This window comes from Lepidochelys olivacea (genome assembly GCF_965140295.1).
Source record: "Lepidochelys olivacea isolate rLepOli2 genome assembly, chromosome: 16".
NCBI lineage: Eukaryota > Metazoa > Chordata > Testudines > Cheloniidae > Lepidochelys > Lepidochelys olivacea.
This window is the reverse complement of record NC_140426.1, coordinates 2,511,318-2,531,386: the sequence shown is the minus strand read 5'-3', so window position 1 is coordinate 2,531,386 and position 20,069 is coordinate 2,511,318. Positions and strand designations below refer to the sequence as shown.

Here is a 20,069-nt window from a genome sequence, read left to right as displayed (position 1 = left end):
GGTTCGGCTCATGGATGGGTGGGGTCGGTGGGTGGGAACTGAGGCGGGGTGTCTGGCCCAAAGCGATGGAGGGAATTGGTGTCTGGAGTTGGGATTAGAGCTCAGGATCTGGTTCATCATTCCCAGTCCTGTGTGTAAGTCCTGGTCTGCTTCTCTTAATGTCTTGATGGGCCTTCAAATGGAAGGCACTGCCCCTGTATAGAGAGCTGGCCCCAGAACTAAACGGTGATGTGAAAGGGGCAGTAAAACAAGATGCTGAGGAAATTTATCCCTTAACCTATTCTTCCCTTCCCCACTTTTCCTCCTTACCCAGTAGGATACTGTTGAGGATGCAGGTGAACCCACTGCACGTGCACATGTGCTAGAAGTGCTGTGTAGACAGTGAACCTGTCCAGATCTCAGTAGTCGCTATGGAATTTTATCTCCTTCCCTGAGAGCAGTAACAAGTGCTAGAGCAGGCAGCAGTGCAGTCCGGAGAGCAAACCTCCCATTCGCATAAAAATACCTGCCGCTGACTGCTGGGTCTGTGCTCCGAACTGAACCTATTTAAAGCTTTTGCCATAATAGGAGCTAGTGTCTGGCCCCAGTTAGACTATGGCTTTGTAAAAGCCATGCTCCTTGCAGGATATGCAGCTCCTCGCCTGGCAGCCAGCTTGTTACTCTGGATTGCTCTTGCTTCCTTAAGACTTGTTACAGACCCACTGAGCTACTAGAGCTGCTTCTCCAAACCATCTGTTCCCACCATGAGCTGGGGAGAGTGAACATCCTTGATTGTAACTTCAGTCGATTAGTGCTCTCACTATGCAGCCAGGCTGACTTTTTCCCTGCTCTCCAAGGGGGTGACTCTTATTTTTAAATGGTTTTTCCATGTATTGATTCCCTTTGCACAATGGCTTGAGCTGTCTTACCCATTTACACCATTACCTTACTTTAAGAGCTCATAAAATATCTTACTACACTTGGCAAATAGCTGTAGAGATCTTCGGGGTGTGTGCGAGGCAGGGGGAAGAGCAGTGGTCCTCGTTCCTTAGGCAGGTAGGTGTGGGGGCTTTGTGTGAACATCACCAAGGGCAGTATTAGACAACTCAGACTTGAATAAACAAAACCAATCCCCGCCCCCCAAACAGCACAACAGAACCAAACCCCACCTTCTCACTCAAATATTTCACTGTCGTTTTGTTAAGGTAGTTAGCTTTTTCTGAATGCTCCTCCCACTGCTGACATCCTCTGCAGCCCCAGCAACCCAAGACAAAGAGTAAATCATTAAAATCTAAAAAATAATCCCTACCGCCCCACAGGCTTTTACCCGAAAAGGAAGAAGAGCCGAGACTCCCTGGAGTCTGCTAGGGGCTTGGCTATTGCTGTTGATTTTACAGGTCTCTGTATGCTAGGGAGAAGGGTGGCAGTTTAAAACTGTAAGACAGAGGGATAGTTGTTCAATTTGGACACTGGTGCATCCAGGAAAAAGCCATTGAAGACATCAGTGGGGGAATGAAGGCAGTTTTCTGTGGGTTTTTTTTTTTCATATTATCCTACTGTGGGAAGGGAGGGGTGGCAGAATGCACAAAATCCTCAAACTCTGGAAACATCACTTAATTATTTAGCTTAAAGGGGTTCTCAAACTGGGGGTCGGGACCCCTCAGGGGGTCACAAGGTTATTACATGGGGGGGTCATGAGCTGTAAACCTCCACCCCAAACCCCGCTTTGCTCCAGCATTTATAATGGTGTTAATTATATTAAAAAGTGTTTTTAATTTATTAGGGGGGTCGCAGTCAGAGGCTTGCTATGTGAAAGGGGTCACCATTAAAAAAGTTTGAGCGCCACTGGATGAGCTAACTCCAGCCTGCATCAGGTTCTGGTGTGCTTATCTCAGCCTCCCCCTTCCACATCCCAACCACCGACTGTGAAAGCTGGGTTTCAGAGTAGCCGCCGTGTTAGTCTGTATTCACAAAAAGAAAAGGAGTACTTGTGGCACCTTAGAGACTAACAAATTTATTTGAGCATAAGCTTTCTTTCGTGAGCTACAGCTCACTTCATCGGATCGATGAAGTGAGCTGTAGCTCACGAAAGAAAGCTTATGCTCAAATAAATTTGTTAGTCTCTAAGGTGCCACAAGTACTCCTTTTCTTAAAGTTGGGTTGTTTCCTGAACACCATTGCTCCTGTATTGAGGACCTTTCTCCATCTCTTCTGCACACAACACTCCCCTTCCTACTGTCTCCTGTAGCTTGTGGCTTTAGGAGGGTTGAGGTGGGTTTTCATTTCATTGGGTTTTTTAAAATTGGATCCTTTTGTTGTGAATAGAATCCTAGACCATAAAGGACCTAGAGCACAGTCTGTAGTAGTCAATAGGGCTACGTAGCACATCTCTCCAAGGGGAACAGAGCAATGCTTTTCAGCTTTGTGAAGCACTGGGAGAGCCTTCAGGACTGGTGCTAAGTGACTTAACTAAGGCCACGCAGCAAATTGGTGTTAGAGCTGGGAAGAGAGCCCAGGTCTCCTGAGTCCCAGTCTATTTGAGGTACTGTGCTTATGCCCAAGGCCCTGGTTGCTCTGCAGTGCCCATGCAGCATGTCTCTTGCATGACCTAATATACAGGGCTGTGTAGTTGTTTGCCCCTTTGCTTGGGAAGGAGAGATTTGAAGCTTAGGGGTGTGTGTTTGTGTGTGTGTTTCCTCCACTCTGGTTCTTTGGCTTTGAAATTTTACAGTTGTATGTGCATGTAGATGAGGCAATAGGCACTTCTAATGCATTGAACAAATAAACACTGAGCCCGCCTGTAATGCTTGCTCCCAGGTGAGAGCGCTGAGGATACAGTAGTGACTTTCTTCTGCTATTTGCACTAGCCCTTAATATTCCCTTAATTTGCTCACAGTCTGATCATGCCTGTGTGGCCTCTGTACTCCTCATGCCAAACCCTTGGGTTTGAACAGTAAGTATGGAAAGAGCGATTCTTTCTCCCCTCTCCACCCAGTAGATTACATTAGCTGTATCATTCACTTCAGTGTCTGATATGAGGTATAAATTGTCCCCTTCTCTATATCTCTCTGCCTCACCCGACACTCCAGCTCCTTTCTTCATCTCCTCTAACCCTTAATCCCTTTCTGCCTTTGCTCTTTTACTCTGTAGAGCATTTTGAGATCAGCTCCTGTGACATGCACCTCACCCCAGGGAGAGGGAGAAACCATGACCACCATTAACCATTTACTTGCTCTCCCCTTGTTCTAAAGTGCCTGTCCAGACCCACTTGATTTGCAGTAAACAGATTTAATGGATTTGGATTTGCAGCCTTCTGTATGTTTTTTTTCTCTCTCACGGTTATGTCTAAAGTAATTAGAGGGGAGAGGTGAAGAACGAAAGTTTGTGGAAATGAGACTGGCTTGCCTGGGGCTGCTTCAGACCTTTCCATCAGCAGTAACTCTTGTCCCAAACTAATGCAATTTTTGGATAGACCTGTTCCCAATCAAATGCATGGCTGCCAATTAGGAGAACTGTGAGTCTGATCCTTTGATAGATGCAATGAAAATGGGGCTTGGGAGCAATTAGATTCTGAAGCAACAGAAGTCAGCTTTTGCATGTTTGATGTCTGGAGTTTAGAGGAGACTTTTTCACTTAATGAGTTAAAAATGATCCTTTCTTTCCTGCTGCATGTTTTCTCAATTGGATCGTAGGCTCTTCAGGGTAGTGACTTTGCCACCCACTAGAGAGTTGCAAAGATATTAAAGAAATTAACCTAATGGAAACACACCTCATTGGAAATTGAGCATTTGCTTTGAGTTCTGTGTACAGAGCTTGAGGGAGGATGGTATGTCCCAGGCTATGAGCCTCATCTCTCGGACAGTAGTTCTCGGGGTGCGGCTTGTTGGAGGCCTGACTTTTTCTTTGTGGACAATAGAAACTGCCTTCTGTTTGGGGAAGTGTTTCCTGTGACTCTTGCTCTAACGTCCATTATTCCATCTTTCTTCAAGGCTCCCACTGTCCTGCGTGCGCCATCATTGACAAGTCTGCAGTAAAGATGTCCAGCCACCACACAAACCATGTGATGAACAGCTCCATGGAATCAACCTCTGAGCATTATCATCTGACCTCGGAACATCATCACCCTACAACATCACCGGGGCACAATCATGGAGAAGGGATGATGATGATGGTAAGTGAAGTCCAGAAAAGTATGCATCATCCAGAGCTTAATCTGAGCTCTTTGGCATCTGACTGTCTGATGCTTTTGTCTCCTGCTGACTTGTAGCGAATTGGTTTAAACAAGCTCGGAGCAGGCGGAGATTTAGAAAAGGTGTTCATGGCAGATTCTTTTGTCACTTTTGACTGGCTTAGCGTTGACAGCAGAGTGACATTTTGAGCACGTCAACACTACGTGTTTGGTTTGGCTTTCTTTGTTTTTTGGGGTTTTTTAGAGGAGAATCATAGAATCATAGACTTTAAGGTCAGAAGGGACCATTATGATCGTCTAGTCTGACCTCCTGCACAACGCAGGTCATGGAATCTCACCCACCAACTCCTGTAACAAACCCCTAACTTATGTCTGAGCTATTGAAGTCCTCAAATTGTGGTTTAAAGACTTCAAGGTGCAGAGAAACCTGCAGCAAGTGACCTCTGCCCCACGCTGCAGAGGAAGGTGAAAAACCCCCAGGGCCTCTGCCAATGTGCCCTGGGGGGAAATTCCTTCCCGACCCCAAATATGGCGATCACCTAAACCCTGAGCGTGTGGGCAAGACTTACCAGCCAGACACCCAGGAAAGAATTCTGTGTAGTAACTCATATCCCATCCCATCACAGGCCATTGGGCATATCTACCGCTAGGAGTCAAAGATCAATTAATTGCCAGAATTAGACTTCCCATCATATCATCTCCTCCATAAACTTATCAAGCTTTGTCTTGAAGCCAGATATGTCTTTTGTCCCCACTTCGTCCCTTGGAAGGCTGTTCCAGAACTTTACTCCTCTGATGGTTAGAAACCTTCATCTAATTTCAAGTCGAAACTTCCTGATGGCCAGTTTATATCCATTTGTTCTTGTGTCCACATTGGTACTGAGCTTAAATAATTCTTCTCCCTCTCTGGTATTTATCCCTCTGATATATTTATAGAGAGCAATCATATCTCCCCTCAACCTTCTTTTGGTTAGGCTAAACAAGCCAAGCTCCTTGAGTCTCCTTTCAGAAGACAGGTTTTCCATTCCTCGGATCATCCTAGTAGCTAGCCCTTCTCTGCACCTGTTCCAGTTTGAATTCATCCTTCTTAAACATGGGAGACCAGAACGGCACGCAGTATTCCAGGTGAGGTCTCACCAGTGCCTTGTATAATGGTACTAGCACCTCCTTATCTCTACTGGAAATATCTCGCCAGATGCATCCCAAGAATGCATTAGCTTTTTTCATGGCCATATCACATTGGCGGCTCATAGTCATCCTGTGATGAGCCAATACTCCGAGGTCCTTCTCCTCCTCTGTTACTTCCAAGTGATGCATCCCCAGCTTATAACTGAAATTCTTGTTATTAATCCCTAAATGCATGACTTTGCACTATTAAATTTCATCCTATTAGTATTACTCCAGTTTACAAGGTCATCCAGATCTATGATATCCCGGTCCTTCTCTGTATTGGCAATACCTCCCAGCTTTGTGTCATCTGCAAACTTTATTAGCACATTCCCACTTTTTGTGCCAAGGTCAGTAATAAAAAGATTGGTCCCAAACCGATCCCTGAGGAACTCCACTGGTAACCTCCCTCCAGTCTGACTGTTCACCTTTCAGTGTGACCCGCTGTAGTCTCCCTGTTAACCAATTCCTTATCCACCTTTCAGTTTTCATATTGACCCCCATCTTTTCCAATTTAGCTAATAATTCTCCATGTGGAACCGTATCAAATGCCTTACTGAAATCGAGGTAAATTAGATCACTGCATTCCCTTTGTCTAAAAAACCTGTTACCGTCTCAAAGAAGGGATCAGGTTAGTTTGACATGATCTACCTTTTGTAAAGCCATGTTGTATTTTGTCCCATTTACCATTGACCTCAATGTTCTTAACTACTTTCTCCTTCAAAATTTTTTCCAAGACCTTGCATACTACAGATGTCAAACTAACAGGCCTGTAGCTACCCGGATCGCTTTTTTTACCTTTCTTAAAAATAGGAACTGTGTTAGCAATTCTCCAGTTATACGGTACAACCCCTGAGTTTACAGATTGATTAAAAATTCTTGCTAACGGGCTTGCAATTTCATGTGCCAGTTCCTTTAATATTCTTGGATGAAGATTACCAGGCCCCCTGATTTAGTCCCATTAAACTGTTGGAGTTTGCCTTCTACCTCGGATGTGGTAATATCTACCTCTATATCCTCCTTCTCATTTGTCGTCCTACCATTATCCCTAAGCTCCTCATTAGCCTCATTAAAGACTGAGGCAAAGTTATTGGGCAATGCCTAGATTATCCTTGACCTCCACTCCATCCTTGGAGTTTCGCGGTCCCACCTCTTCTTCTTTCTTTGTTTTCTTCTTATTGATATGGCTATAGAACCTTTTTTGCTGCAGGATGGCTGCCTCTGTGTACCCAGAAGCCTCCTGCTGCGAGACAAGCCCAAGGAAGAAACCAACAGAACTCCACTGGCCATCGCCTACAGCCCCCAGCTAAAACCTCTCCAACGCATCATCAGCGATCCACAACCCATCCTGGACAACGACCCCTCACTTTCACAGGCCTTCGGAGGCAGGCCAGTCTTCGCCCACAGACAACCCGCCAACCTGAAGCATATTCTCACCAGCAACGACACATCGCACCATAGTAACTCTAACTCGGGAACCAATCCACGCAACAAACCTCGATGCCAACTCTGCCCACATATCTACACCAGCAACACCATCACAGGACCTAACCAGATCAGCCACACCATCACCGGCTCATTCACCTGCATGTCCACCAAAGTAATATACGCCATCATGTGCCAGCAATGCCCCTCTGCTATGTACATCGGCCAAACTGGACAGTCCCTATGTAAAAGGATAAATGGACACAAATCAGATATTAGGAATGGCAATATACAGAGACCTGTAGGAGAACACGTCAATCTCCCTGGACACACAATAACAGATTTAAAGGCAGCCATCCTGCAGCAAAGAAACTTCAGGACCAGACTTCAAAGAGAAACTGCTGAGCTTCAGTTCCTTTGCAAATTTGACGCCAGCAGCTCAGGATTAAACAAAGACAGTGACTGGCTAGCCAACTACAAAAGCAGTTTCTCCTCCCTTGGGGTTCACACCTCAATTGCTAGAAGACAGCCTCATCCTCCCTGATTGAACTAACCTCGTTATCCCTAGCCTGATTCTTGCTTGCATATTTATACCTGCCTCTGGAAACTTCCACTACATGCATCTGACGAAGTGGATATTCACCCACAAAAGCTTATACTCCAATACGTCTGTTAGTCTATAAGGTGCCACAGGACTCTTTGCCGCTTTTACATATCCAGACTAACACGGCTACCCCTCTGATACTTGAGATCTATTTTTGTTTATCCTTCCATTTAGTTTGAACTGAATTAGCTCATGATCGCTCAAACTAAGGTTGTCCCCTACAATCATTTCTTCTGTGAGGTCCTCACTGCTCACCAAAACCAAATCTAAAATGGCACTCAGTGTTCCGCAGCTGTAGTTGACACCGATTGTTGCTAGTAGAACTCTTCACCTACACAGTGCTGACTCCAGTGGGGCACTTTGTGGTAGGATTGCCAGCTTTCTATTTGCAGAAAACCGAATGCCCTTGCCCTGCCCCCGCTCACTCCATTCCTCCCTGCCTTTATTGCTCACTCTCCCCCACACTTGCTCATTTTCACCGAGCTGGGGCAGGGGGTTGGGGTGTGGGAGGGGGTGAGGGCTCCAGCTGGGGGAGCGGGCTCTGGAATGGGGCCAGAAATGAGGGGTTCAGGGGTTCGGGAGGGGGCTCCGGTCTGGGGCAGGGGGTGGGGTGCAGGAGGGGGTGAAGGCTCTAGGCTGGAGGTGCAGGCTTTGGGGTTGGGCTGGGGCTGAGGAGTTTGGAGTGAAGGGGGGGGGGGGGGGCTCCAGGCTGGGGCAGGAGGTTGAGGTGTGGGATGCAGGCTCTGGGAGCGAGTTTGGGTACAGGAGGAGTTCAGGGCTGGAGCAGGGGGTTGGGGCATGGACTCCAGGGGGTGCTTACCTCAGGTGACTCCCAGGAAGCTACTGGAATCTCCCTCGGGCTCCTAGCCTAGGCTTAGGGGCAGCCAGGTGGTTCTGAGCACTGCCCCTTCCTGCAGGCGCCACCCCCACAGCTCCCATTGGCCGAGCTGGCACTCAGGGTGGGCGCAGTGGGCAAAGCCCCCGTGGCTGCCCCTACACCTAGGAGCCAGAGGGACGCAGTGCTGACCAGAGCTGCCAGGGTCCCTTTTCTGGTCAAAAACCATATGCCTGGCAACCCTTACCATGGGGCAGATCAGATGTAGAATCAGGCCATTGCTTGTACCCTCCTTCTCTGTCCCTGTAGTATGATGGGGTTTGCTTCTTACTGATTCTGTTTTTCACCTCCCTTGGGGCTGTGACTGGCTTGAATTAGGCCTGGTCTTCTCGAAGAAATTAGGTGGTTAAACCAAACTAACCCCCTTGTAGACAATGCTAGGTTGATGGGAGAATTCTCCCATTGACATAGCTACAGCCCCTCCAGGAGGTGCTAACAGGAGAACCCCTCCTGTTGGCCTAGGTGGTGTCTTCACTGAAGCACCATTCCTGCATTTTAAGTGTCGACAAGGCCTTAAGCTTAATTGACAGTTTACCAGAAAACCTGCTCCTGAACATAATTTGTTTTAGTGCTGAAATGTGCATCAGAGAATATCAGGCTTGGAAGGGACCTCATGAGGTCATCTAGTCCAACCCCCTGCTCAAAGCAGGACCAATCCCCAGCTAAATCATCCCAGCCAGGGCTTTGTCAAGCCTGACCTTGAAAACCTCTAAGGAAGGAGATTCCACCACCTCCCGAGGTAACCCATTCCAGTGCTTCACAACCCTCCTAGTAAAAACGGTTTTCCTAACATCCAACTTAAACCTCCCCCACTGCAACTTGAGACCATTACTCCTTGTTCTGTCATCTGGTACCACTGACAACAGTCTAGATCCATCCTCTTTGGAACCCCCTTTCAGGTAGTTGAAAGCAGCTATCAAATCCCCCCTCATTCTTCTCTTCTGCAGACTAAATAATCCCAGGTCCCTCAGTCTCTCCTCAAAAGTCATGTGCTCCAGCCCCCTAATCATTTTTGTTCCCCTCCACTGGACTCCCTCCAATTTTTCCACATCCCTCTTGTAGTGTGGGGCCCAAAACTGGACACAGTACTCCAGATGAGGCCTCACCAATGTCGAATAGAGGGGAATGATCACGTCCCTCCATCTGCTGGCAGTGCTCCTACTTATGAAGCCCAAAATGCCATTAGCGTTCTTGGCAACGAGGGCACACTGTTGACTCATATCCAGCTTCTCATCCACTGTCACCCCTAGGTCCTTTTCTGCAGAACTGCTGCTGAGCCATTCGGTCCCTAGTCTGTAGCGGTGCATGGGATTCTCCCGTCCTAAGTGCAGGACTCTGGACTTGTCCTTGTTGAACCTCATCAGATTTCTTTTGGCCCAATCCCCTAATTTGTCTAAGTCCCTATGTATCCTATCCCTACCCTCCAGCATACCTACCACTCCTCCCAGTTTAGTGTCATCTGCAAACTTGCTGAGGGTTCAGTCCACGCCATTCTCCAGATCATTAATGAAGATCCTGAACAAAACCGGCCTGAGGACCGACCCTTGGGGCACTCCACTTGATACCGACTGCCAACTAGACATGGAGCCATTGATCACTACCCCTTGAGCCCAACAATCTAGCCAACTTTCTATCCACCTTATAGTCCATTCATCCAACCCATACTTCTTTAACTTGCTGGGAAGAATACTGTGGGAGACCCTGTCAAAAGCTTTGCAAAAGTCAAGGAATAACACGTCCACTGCTTTCCCCTCATCCACAGAGCCAGTTATCTCGTCATAGAAGGCACTTAGATTAGTCAGGCATGACTTGCCCTTGGTGAATCCATGCTGACTCTTCCTGATCACTTTCCTCTCATGTAAGTGCTTCAGAATTGATTCGTTGAGGACCTGCTCCATGATTTTTCAGAGACTGAGGTGAGGCTGACTGGCCTGTAGTTCCCAGGATCCTCCTCCTTCCCTTTTTTAAAGATGGGCACTACATTAGCCTTTTTCCAGTCATCCAGGACCTCCCCCGATCGCCACAAGTTTTCAAAGATAATGGCCAATGCTCTGCAATCACCCCCCCCAACTCCTTTAGCACCCTCGGATGCAGCTCATACGGCCCCATGGACTTGTGCACGTCCAGCTTTTCTAAATAGTCCTGAACCACTTTTCTCCACGGAGGGCTCATCACCTCGTCCCCATGCTGTGCTGCCCTGTGCAGTAGTCTGGGAGCTGATCTTGTTCGTGAAGACAGAGGCAAAAACAGCATTGAGTACATTAGCTTTTTCAACATCCTCTGTCACTAGGTTGCCTCCCGCATTCAGTAAGGGGCCCACACTTTCCTTGACCACCTTCTCGTTACTAACATACCTGTAGAAACCCTTCTTGTTACTCTTAATATCCCTTGCTAGCTGCAACTCCAAGTGTGATTTGGCCTTCCTGATTTCACTCCTGCATGCATGAGCAATATTTTTATACTCCTCCCTGGTCATTTGTCCAGTCTTCCACTTCTTGTAAGCTTCTTTTTTGTGTTTAAGATCAGCAAGGATTTCACTGTTAAGCCAAGCTGGTCACCCGCCATATTTACTATTCTTTCTACACATGGGGATGGTTTGTCCCTGCAACCTCAATAAGGATTCTTTAAAATACAGCCAGCTCTCCTGGACTCCTTTATGTTATTCTCCTCATGTTATTCTCCCAGGGGATCCTGCCCATCAGTTACCTGAGGGAGTCAAAGTCTGCTTTTCTGAAGTCCAGGGTCCACATTCTTCTGCTCCTGAACTCGACCATCTCATCATCACTGCCTCCCAGGTTCCCATCCACTTTTGCTTCCCCTACTAATTCTTCCCGGTTTGTGAGCAGCAGGTCAAGGAGAGCTCTGCCCCTAGTTGGTTCCTCCAGCACTTGCACCAGGAAATTGTCCCTTACCCTTTCCAAAAACTTCCTGGATTTTCCATGCACTGCTGTATTGCTCTCCCAGCAGATATCGGGGTGACTGAAGTCCCCTATGAGAACCAGGGCCTGTGATCTAGTAACTTCTGTTAGTTGCCTGAAGAAGAAGCATCCTCTCTCTCTGTTTAATTTACATTGTCATCTTTTAATAACCTGAAAACATCTGCCAATAAGATTCAAAGAGGGGAGAAAATCCACTAGATCTTTTTAACCCTGAAAAATAGAGCAATGGTGCATCGCCACAGAACCTTGCATCTTCAGACAACACACTGGGCACACGTTAATGACCTATGTGGAATCACTTTTTAAAAAGAAATTAACAAAACAATAAAAGCCCTTTATTTAAGTTATAGGTAGGCTTTGAAGGGTGAGATTTTTATGGATAATTTTTAATCACCGTGCACACACAAACTGACAAAAGAAATTCATTGATGATGATTGAAATTTACATATAGGCAAAGTAAGAAAAATGCTGCTTGAGAACTTTTAGAGTAAAATCCAGTGACTTCAATTAAAATTGTTACAAATGGACAAGCGACTAGTTACAGCTGTAACGGGAGTGTGCACAGCAATACCTAGCACTGCGGTCTGTGTTTCTGCTACACTAGGTTTGCTGTAGAACAGGGGTGGGCAAACTTTTTGGCCTGAGGGCCACATCGTGGTGTGAAACTGTATGGAGGGCCGGGTAGGGAAGGTTGTGCCCCCCAAACAGCCTGGCCCCTGCCCCCTATTCACCCCCTCCCACTTCCCGCCCCCTGACTGCCCCCCTCAAAACCCTTGATCCATCCAACCCTCCCCTGCTCCTTGTCTCCTGACTGCCACCTCCCAGGACCGCCTGCCCCAGACCGCCCCCCCCATCCAACCCCCGTGCTCCCTGACCCCTATCCACACTCCCACCCCCTATCCAACCCCCCCTGCTCCCTGTCCCTGGACTGCACCCCCCCTCCCCCCCAGAAACTCCACCTCTTGATCCCTGTCCCCTGACTGCCTCCGGGTCCCCCTACCCCTTATCCAACCCACCCCCTGCTGCCCCCGCCCCCTTACCATGCTGCTCAGGAGCAGGAGCTCGCAACCCCGCTGCCCAGACGGAGCCAGCCGCCTGAGGCTGCGGGGGAGGGGAGACAGCAGGGGAGGGGCCGGGGGGCTAGCCTCCCTGACTAGGAGCTCAAGGACCAGGCAGGATGGTCCTGTGGGCCGGATGTGGCCTGCGGGCCGTAGTTTGCCCACCGCTGCTGTAGAATGTTATTTCAACTATGTACTTAGTTACTGACCAGAATGGACTCCCCCTGAGGTTAACTCTAGTTCTATCGGCACAAAGTCCTTCCATTTAACTTCCTAAGGGCTTGTCTGTGTTCTGTGAAGCTCTCCCTCCCTCCCTTGGAGCTTAGGCATCTTGCTGAGGTTTTAAATGATTTTTCTGTCTTGGCCAGGACATGACTTTCCACTTCAGCTACAAGAACATGCCGCTGCTGTTTTCTGGATTGGTGATCAATACATCTGGAGGTTAGTACAGCTATGTTAGCAAATCGTCTGACTTGCTGCTCACCCCAGGCCAAACCAAAGGCTTGCTACTTAGCAGTCTTGTCTGAATGACCCCACCCCATGAGGTCAGAGGTTCCTAGAGTGTCCAGGGCAAGGTGGTTAACAGGTTGGAAATTGGGGCACAAAGGCTGAAGGTGATGAGATGACTTCTGTGTCAGTATTCAGGTGTTGCACAAGCCTTCGCGAATGTGGTTGAGAGTTTCGGTTTATGGAATTGGACGTCGCACTCCCTGTGGCCTGTGTGGTGGGAGCTGTTTGTTGCATGGTTAGGTGCTTTTCTCTGTGTGCTTGAAGCAGATGACTCATTCTGTGCAGTCAGTAACCTTGTGCTGTCCTTTCCTGTCTATCAGAAATGGCTGGTGCTTTCGTCGCAGTCTTCTTCCTAGCCATGTTTTATGAGGGCCTCAAAATAGCCCGGGAGAGTCTGCTCCGTAAATCACAGGTCAGCATTCGCTACAACTCCATGCCTGTCCCGGGACCAAATGGCACCACTTTGATGGAGACGCACAAAACAGTCGGGTAAGAATCCACTTTCCTTCTAACACAAACGCTGCTCATCTCAGCAGAAAACACAAGGAAAACTGAAACATAGAAAATTCTAGGCAGATCAAATAGTCCTCTGCAGTAAAACTAACTTCATGCTTGTACACGCTTCATCCTATACAAACTATAAATACAGGGAACCTGCAGCTCCCTTTTCGGGCCGGGGGAGGGAATGCAACAGCTACTCTTCACCAGCCACGTGAGGCCCTTTTAACGAAGGGGAAACAAAGAATAAAAGCAGAGGAGGCTCGTAGGGAGGTGGGATGCTGTTTCCAGATTTGAATTTGGCTAGGACACTAGACTCTCTGTCTATTCTTACATAAGGCACCAAAGGATCTTTCTGTGCCCATGAGTGGTCAAGGCCTCTGTTTGCAGACAAGCTGCCCTGTGTGGCTAGCAGTGAGGGCCAGGTAGTAAAACGAGCTGGAATGATTTTGACCCTCAAACCTTAGCAGCTTTGATCACCCAGTGAACATCATTATTCCTTATCAAGGAATAACCGGCTTTTATTACAAAGCAGCCAGCTTCATGGAGGACGTTGCAGTCATCTATGACAAATACACGTGACAGGAGATCTCTGCCCTTTACTGTCCCATCTCTCTTGGTGTTTCATGGCCACCTTGGCATTTCCAGCCCATGGGTTATTTTCTCTCTCTGGGGACCCTGCATTTCCCATCCTGTGACTCTTGTTCACTGACTGGTCATCCTTTTCTGATTCCTCAGACAACAGATGCTGAGCTTCCCTCATCTCCTGCAGACAGTGCTGCACATCATACAAGTGGTGGTCAGTTACTTCCTCATGCTGATCTTCATGACCTACAACGCATACCTCTGCATAGCTGTGGCAGCAGGCGCAGGCACTGGCTACTTCCTCTTCAGCTGGAAAAAGGCAGTTGTTGTGGATATCACGGAGCACTGCCATTAATGCTGGACACAGTGTCAGAGCCTCTCTCTACCCCTTCCCTCACTCTAACTGCAGTCACCAGGAGAATGGGGATCATTCCCCGGCTGACTGAGAACCAACAATAACCACGAAAATCAGTGTGTGTTGGACCACCAATGTCCTAGTCAGGACACTGCCTGGGCAGCTCATAGGGATTCCTGGTGTTGGGGATTTCCCGCCAAGCAACCTGGCACCCACACTAGATGGACCAGCTCTTGAGGTTACACCAGAGCCACCCTTGACCACAATTTATGTTGCATTTGTAGATTGTTCCCTGACTGAAATTACATAGCAAGTAGAAATTTACAAGATTATTGAAATGTCCTTTTAAAACATTTTATTTTTAAAGAATAAATGCTCAGATCTGGGGGGGTTTTATTAATGTTCGATAAAGGCGCCAGTATGTGACAATGGCTGTTTTAATTTTCTAAAAAAATCTGTGCTGAATGCCTGGGGGAGGGAGGCGGGGATATGACTGACCTCTGGGCCAGCCACAGCCTCTGGGACAGTTTATAGAAAGTTCTGTCCACAAAATTACAGAGTGCTGCTGGTAAATCACCAGAGGCCTAATGGGCTCAGGTCTGCTCCGAGAAGTGTGCACCATTCTTATTAACTCCTGTGGGCATGTTGTATCTATGTGTATCTGGGCCAGCCTGGGGCCACTTTCAAGCATACAGGTGTGTTTAATGTTGCTGGTTTTCTGCTGTATCCTTGCTCTGCTCAGCTATGAACAGCAGGAACATTTCAAACTGGCCACTTTGGCTTACTGATCATGGAAATGTACTCCCAAATGCAAATCAGCAATCACATCTTTAAGTAGCAGAAAGAGACTTTAAATAAAGCATTGAAGCCCTGCTGATTTCATCTCGATTTGCAGCCATGTGCTGTTAGAGACTCAGATTTGTCATTCCGTGAAAATTGTCAGCAGCTGGCTCTATTGTTCTGACTGTTTATAATATTGTGATTTCATTTTTCTTTCCGGTTAAACCAAGTGACACGAAGAAAGCTCCTCTGGAGAGGAGATTCCTTGGCTGGGCTGGCAGGTAAAGAACCAAACTTGTATAGGGAGGATATAGCAGCCTTAAAACTTGCTCCTCTTAGATGAGGGTTGGGGGATAAGAGACTGTAGGGTCAGTAAAAGGAATTTCAACCCTGAGGACTCTTCTTTGTCATAATCACCAAACCTGGAACTTCTCAACATGGCTGTGCTGGAGCAACCAATGCCAATGTCAGAGCTGGACAGCAGCCAGAAGAGAGCTTCCCACCCTCCAGCCAGGCCCCTCGTGCTAGGAGCCCAACAGATCTCACAAACAAGGCAGGGTTCAGGTCTTGCTGGGAGATCCCTGGCAATACCCAGGTGCTGTGGGCAGCAGGGTTGATTCAGTAGTTGGTGGTCTTTCCTCTGAGTCACAGCTAAACTGTGTAACTAGGGAATTCTGTGTTGCTAGGGTGCTAGAGATGAGATGTAAAGTTGAGTTCCTGACCGCTTGTTAAAGAGCCCTTGTTTTCTGGGTAGGAGGTGGGCTGTTAGCTGAGTGTGATGGCCTGATTCTGATGGGAGAAATGCTGTTCTGCCTCCTCAAATCCCCCTTGCAGCTTCACTGTTTATTTTACCCCTTATCTCCTGTCCTAAGTGGTCGTGTGGTGTGAAATGGCTGCTCAGGTTCTTGACATGATCTCTGTATATTGTTGGTTCTCATACTGTGGCGTAAGGACAATCCTGGGCCCTTGGAGCCCTTCTTGACCTGGCTGTGGGAAAGGTGGGCCTGGGTCTCTCCCAAAGAGTGGCATGGAACGAATGGGAAAGCTGGAGAACTGCTGCTATTCAGAGCTGATTAGCTCATTTGTAAAATACTTTGGGATGAAAGATGCTACAGAAATGCCATTTGTTATACAGACCCTGAATGTGATGTGAGAGGCAGGGCTGTGTGGTCTTGAGCAGCCTGCCACACAAACTCTACTATCCCCAGATGCTCTGAAATTAAATAAAATCACCAGAGGGTGAGAAATGGTAGAGGCAAAGAAGAAAAAAAGCTAGTTTGGCCCAGGGGATGCATGGTCAATGCAGCCTTAGAATCAGTCCCAAGATGAACTCCAGCTCATGTTCTGGTTGTGTCCAAATAGCCACTGACCTCTCAGCACATTGTGGTTTGCTGCTACTTTAAGCAACTGCTGACAGCAGTTAATGTCCCAGAAAGCTATGGGCTCAGCTGTGATGCACTGGCAGTAGCGTTTCTTTTGTCACTGTGCACTCCTTGTAGAGTCTCTAAGTGCCTGAATTGCTGGAGAGGAGGAGGACAGCGCCAGGACTGGTGGGTGATAAATGGAGCTGGGGGGTGGGGTATAGGTGGGAGATTATGGCAAGATAATGTGAGAACTAGGCTGCAGCATATGAACAGTGTGTCCTTTTGAGAAGAGTATCTCTACATTCACATGCTCTGGCAGCTTTCAGTACAGAGAGAGACAGAGTCCAAAGCTCCCTTAGCCTGTAAGCTGTCTGGGGCAGGGTGTGTGAGCACGTGCAGGCCTAGTACAATGGCTCTCTGATTGGGTTCTCGAGGTGTACTGCCCTACAAAAGCCTACCTTCCTCTACAGCATTTAGAAGAAAACTTCAGAACTATCATGCATTGCCACTGGCAGGCCTACTGCCCTGAGCTCTCGTTGCGATCACCCACTCTTTCAAAAAGCTGGGACCCTGGTTTGATGATACAAGGTATTTGTGCTTTTCATCTTTGTAGAGCAGCACAAACTGGAGCAAAGGGAGACTAATCTAAGTCAAACCAAATGTCTACCCCAAAATCAAACACCCACTGAACTTAGTTGCAGCTCTTGATGTTTCATGTAGCTGACCAGCATGTGAATGAAAATCAAGGGGATCAGATGTGACCACCCCTTCTTGGATTTTGATGGGAGATAAGGAAGACCTCTGGCTCCATTCTTCCATGCCTGGCAGTGCAGGTTTTTCCCTTTACACTCCTGGTGTTTTCCAGACCCAAATAAATGTTCAAGATGATGTGGGAGGAGTGGCCTCCTGAGGAGTAACTAATGTACAGTGAAAACTAGGTAGGGTACAGTAGTGCAGTAAAGTTCCAGCCAGACTGATGTCCTGTCTCCAGCAATGGCCAGCTGCATCATGGAAGGAAAAAGCCTCCTAATATACTTCAAACAATTCTCTCCTGCTATAGCACTTCAGAGGGGGGATTGTGTGTGTGTGTGGGGGGGGGGTCCTTTCTGCCCCCCAGTTCCATGTCCTGAAGTTTGAGTAACTTCAGTGCTTTTTGGAGAAACCTAAAACAGCTGATGACAGGGTCTGGTTTCTAATCCTTCTACACACTGACCCTTGAGCTTAGTAGCATGAATGCATTCCATAGTTCAGCTCTGTGTGAACCAGTCTCCTTTGATCAGTCTAGAGATGTTCCTTTTTCTTATGGGACGCAGTGACTAGGTGGTTTTCATGCCGATGTTGGTTATTTCATACACCCTTAGACATAGACTCTTTCCAAACGTGACAACCCCCAGCTGCTTAATCTTTCCTCACCCATCACTCCTTCTAGCCACGTTTGTGGCTCTCAGTTTCAGGTGAGCAAATTAACCTGTGTTCATGGGGTGTATAATCATTGTGTTATCCAAGCATTGTGACACTTCCTATACAATTCTGTCCCTTGTTCTGTTAGCTTTTCTATCATGTTCTGGGACATAGCTACAGGTCTTCTTAGGAAAAAGATCCAGCAAGAACAATCTTATGTATATTATGACCTTCATCTCTGCATGCCTCCTCCTATGCTATAGGACAGGACAGTACTATTATCCCTACTTTACAGCTGCGGAACTCAGGCCCAGATCCACAAAGGTGTTTAGAGTCCTAACTTCCATTGGAATCATTAGAAGTTAGAACCCCACCTACCTTTGTGCATTTGGGCCTGAGGGCCTTGCTGAAAGTCGCATGTCTATGGCAGAGCAGGAAATTGATCCCATGTCCCTGGTATCCCAAGATAGTGCCCTAACCACTGGCCTATTCTTCCTCTTGCTGTTTATGAAATGTGTAACTCTTTGGAAGCCAGCTAGTTGGGTGCATGTGACATGGAAACTGGTTCCCAGTGTTCCTGAGCACTGGTATGGTTCAGACTCATGGGGTCTCGCTCCTTATTCTCTCTGCCTGGGCCTATCTCCTCAGACTCCTGTCTGAATGTGACGTTACTCACCCTCCACTCCCTCAGGTTGGGGAGTTTGGGAGAAGGCAGTTTGCATTTGAGAGCAGAGGGGCTGGCACTGGCTCAAGTGGGTGAAGTATGTTCTGGTGCTAGTCAAGCCAAGCCAAGGCTGGGAGAGGAAGAGAGGGGCGCATCGGTAATGAGTACAATTCAAAACTACTCTTCCCCATCCCCCATACATGAATTGTGCCTGTCTACCCTACCCTGGCTGCAGCATGCTTTCTCAGCTTGATGAGACTCTGCTCTCTCACAATCTCCACAAACTTTACTAGCCTGAATCATTGCGTTTCACAAGTTTGCTAAGAGTGGCCAGGGCCAAGTCTTAACCTTGAGGCTCACTTAATATGAGTGTGCCCCTATTATCTCTGTGGGCTTCTCATAAGCCTTCAATCCATGGCCAGTTTTTACCCTTTGTGGTTAAATGTAAATTGACAATCCAGTGGTGTGTTTATAAAATAAACTGACAGAGCCACGTCCCTCACTGGGTTACAATCTCCACATGGTACAACAGTCCTAACATCCCTGTGTTCCTGGCCCAGGCTGGTTGATTTGCCAACCTCCCTAGAGCACCTTCTAGTAACACCCCTTTTCCTGCCTGGAATCTTTTGCAGGAGTGTTTGAGGCAGACCTCCTGATGCTGACATTAGGCTTTTATTGGAGGAAAGCCTCCCCCTCCAATGACGAATAATTGTTCTTAAATGATACGTTATCTTTCAGCATGTTAAATACATGTATGGTGGGCTGTATGCAAGTATGTTGTTTTCAGACTGTACCTCCTGATTGTGACCTTGGATGAATTACAGAGTGTTCACTCATCTCCTAGGCTCTGAATTCTGTTGCAAATAAACTGTCTTTTTGTTGCTTTTTTATCTAAGTGCCTTTAGGAAACAACTGGGGGTACTGCCTTTTAGTTGAACTATAGCTGATTCCAGCTGTATCACAGGGTTGGTTACAGGGGACCATGATATTGTTTTTAATTTCACTGTTCTGGAAACAACTTGTTTGAAATGTAAATAGAGCTCCTCCTATATATAATTAGTCAATAAAGTAGACTGCATTTTACTGGGGTGGAAGTGTCTTGGAACATATACCTCCAACATGGAAAAGGTGAAGCTGGGCACTGAGCCAGAGCAGGCACCACCAGCCTCCACAAGGAGTAACTACTCAGCTGTAAGTGGCCTATGGAGTCAGCACCTAGACTGCTCAACGTGGCCTTATCCCCAGCCCCTTTCCAGTCGACCCACCTTCACAGGACAAGTACACTGCAGAGGCTTTGAGTACCAGGCTTGCTGTGTTTAAGAATGGAGAAAAGGAACAGCATCTACTGGGGCACTTGAGTACCAGTACCAGCACATGAAAAACAGCCTCCAAAGGGTAACTTTCTGTTCATGTAAGCTTACAATGGATGGGAAAAGTCAAGTAGAGGAACAGTTGTTCGCACAACCTCCTCCAAAATCTGCTTTCTATATACATCCTGAGCAGAGGACCTATAAATCTACAGCTGTTTCAAGTGGGTGAACAGCAATGCTGGAGAGGAATTTACTATGATAGATGAGTTTATAACTAGGAGTAGCAGGACAAAACTAAGACAGGGAAAAAAATGGTAGTACAAAAGTATATAGTACAAAAAATGG

At 47.4% G+C, this 20,069-nt stretch overlaps 1 protein-coding gene across 3 annotated transcripts in view; it reads left to right on the top strand.

Annotated features, from left to right (window-relative positions):
• The window catches only part of SLC31A1 (solute carrier family 31 member 1), a 58,215-nt gene extending 38,911 nt beyond the window's left edge, over positions 1 to 19,304 (top strand). For all 3 annotated transcript variants that reach the window (XM_084650087.1, XM_084650088.1, XM_084650089.1), the window contains exons 2-5: positions 3,969 to 4,150; positions 12,626 to 12,698; positions 13,088 to 13,256; positions 14,004 to 19,304. In XM_084650087.1, coding sequence (XP_084506213.1) covers positions 3,969 to 4,150; positions 12,626 to 12,698; positions 13,088 to 13,256; positions 14,004 to 14,205 — 626 coding nt within the window. In that variant the 3' untranslated portion in view covers positions 14,206 to 19,304. The remainder of the gene's footprint in view (positions 1 to 3,968; positions 4,151 to 12,625; positions 12,699 to 13,087; positions 13,257 to 14,003) is intronic.
• The last annotated feature ends 765 nt before the right edge of the window (positions 19,305 to 20,069 follow it).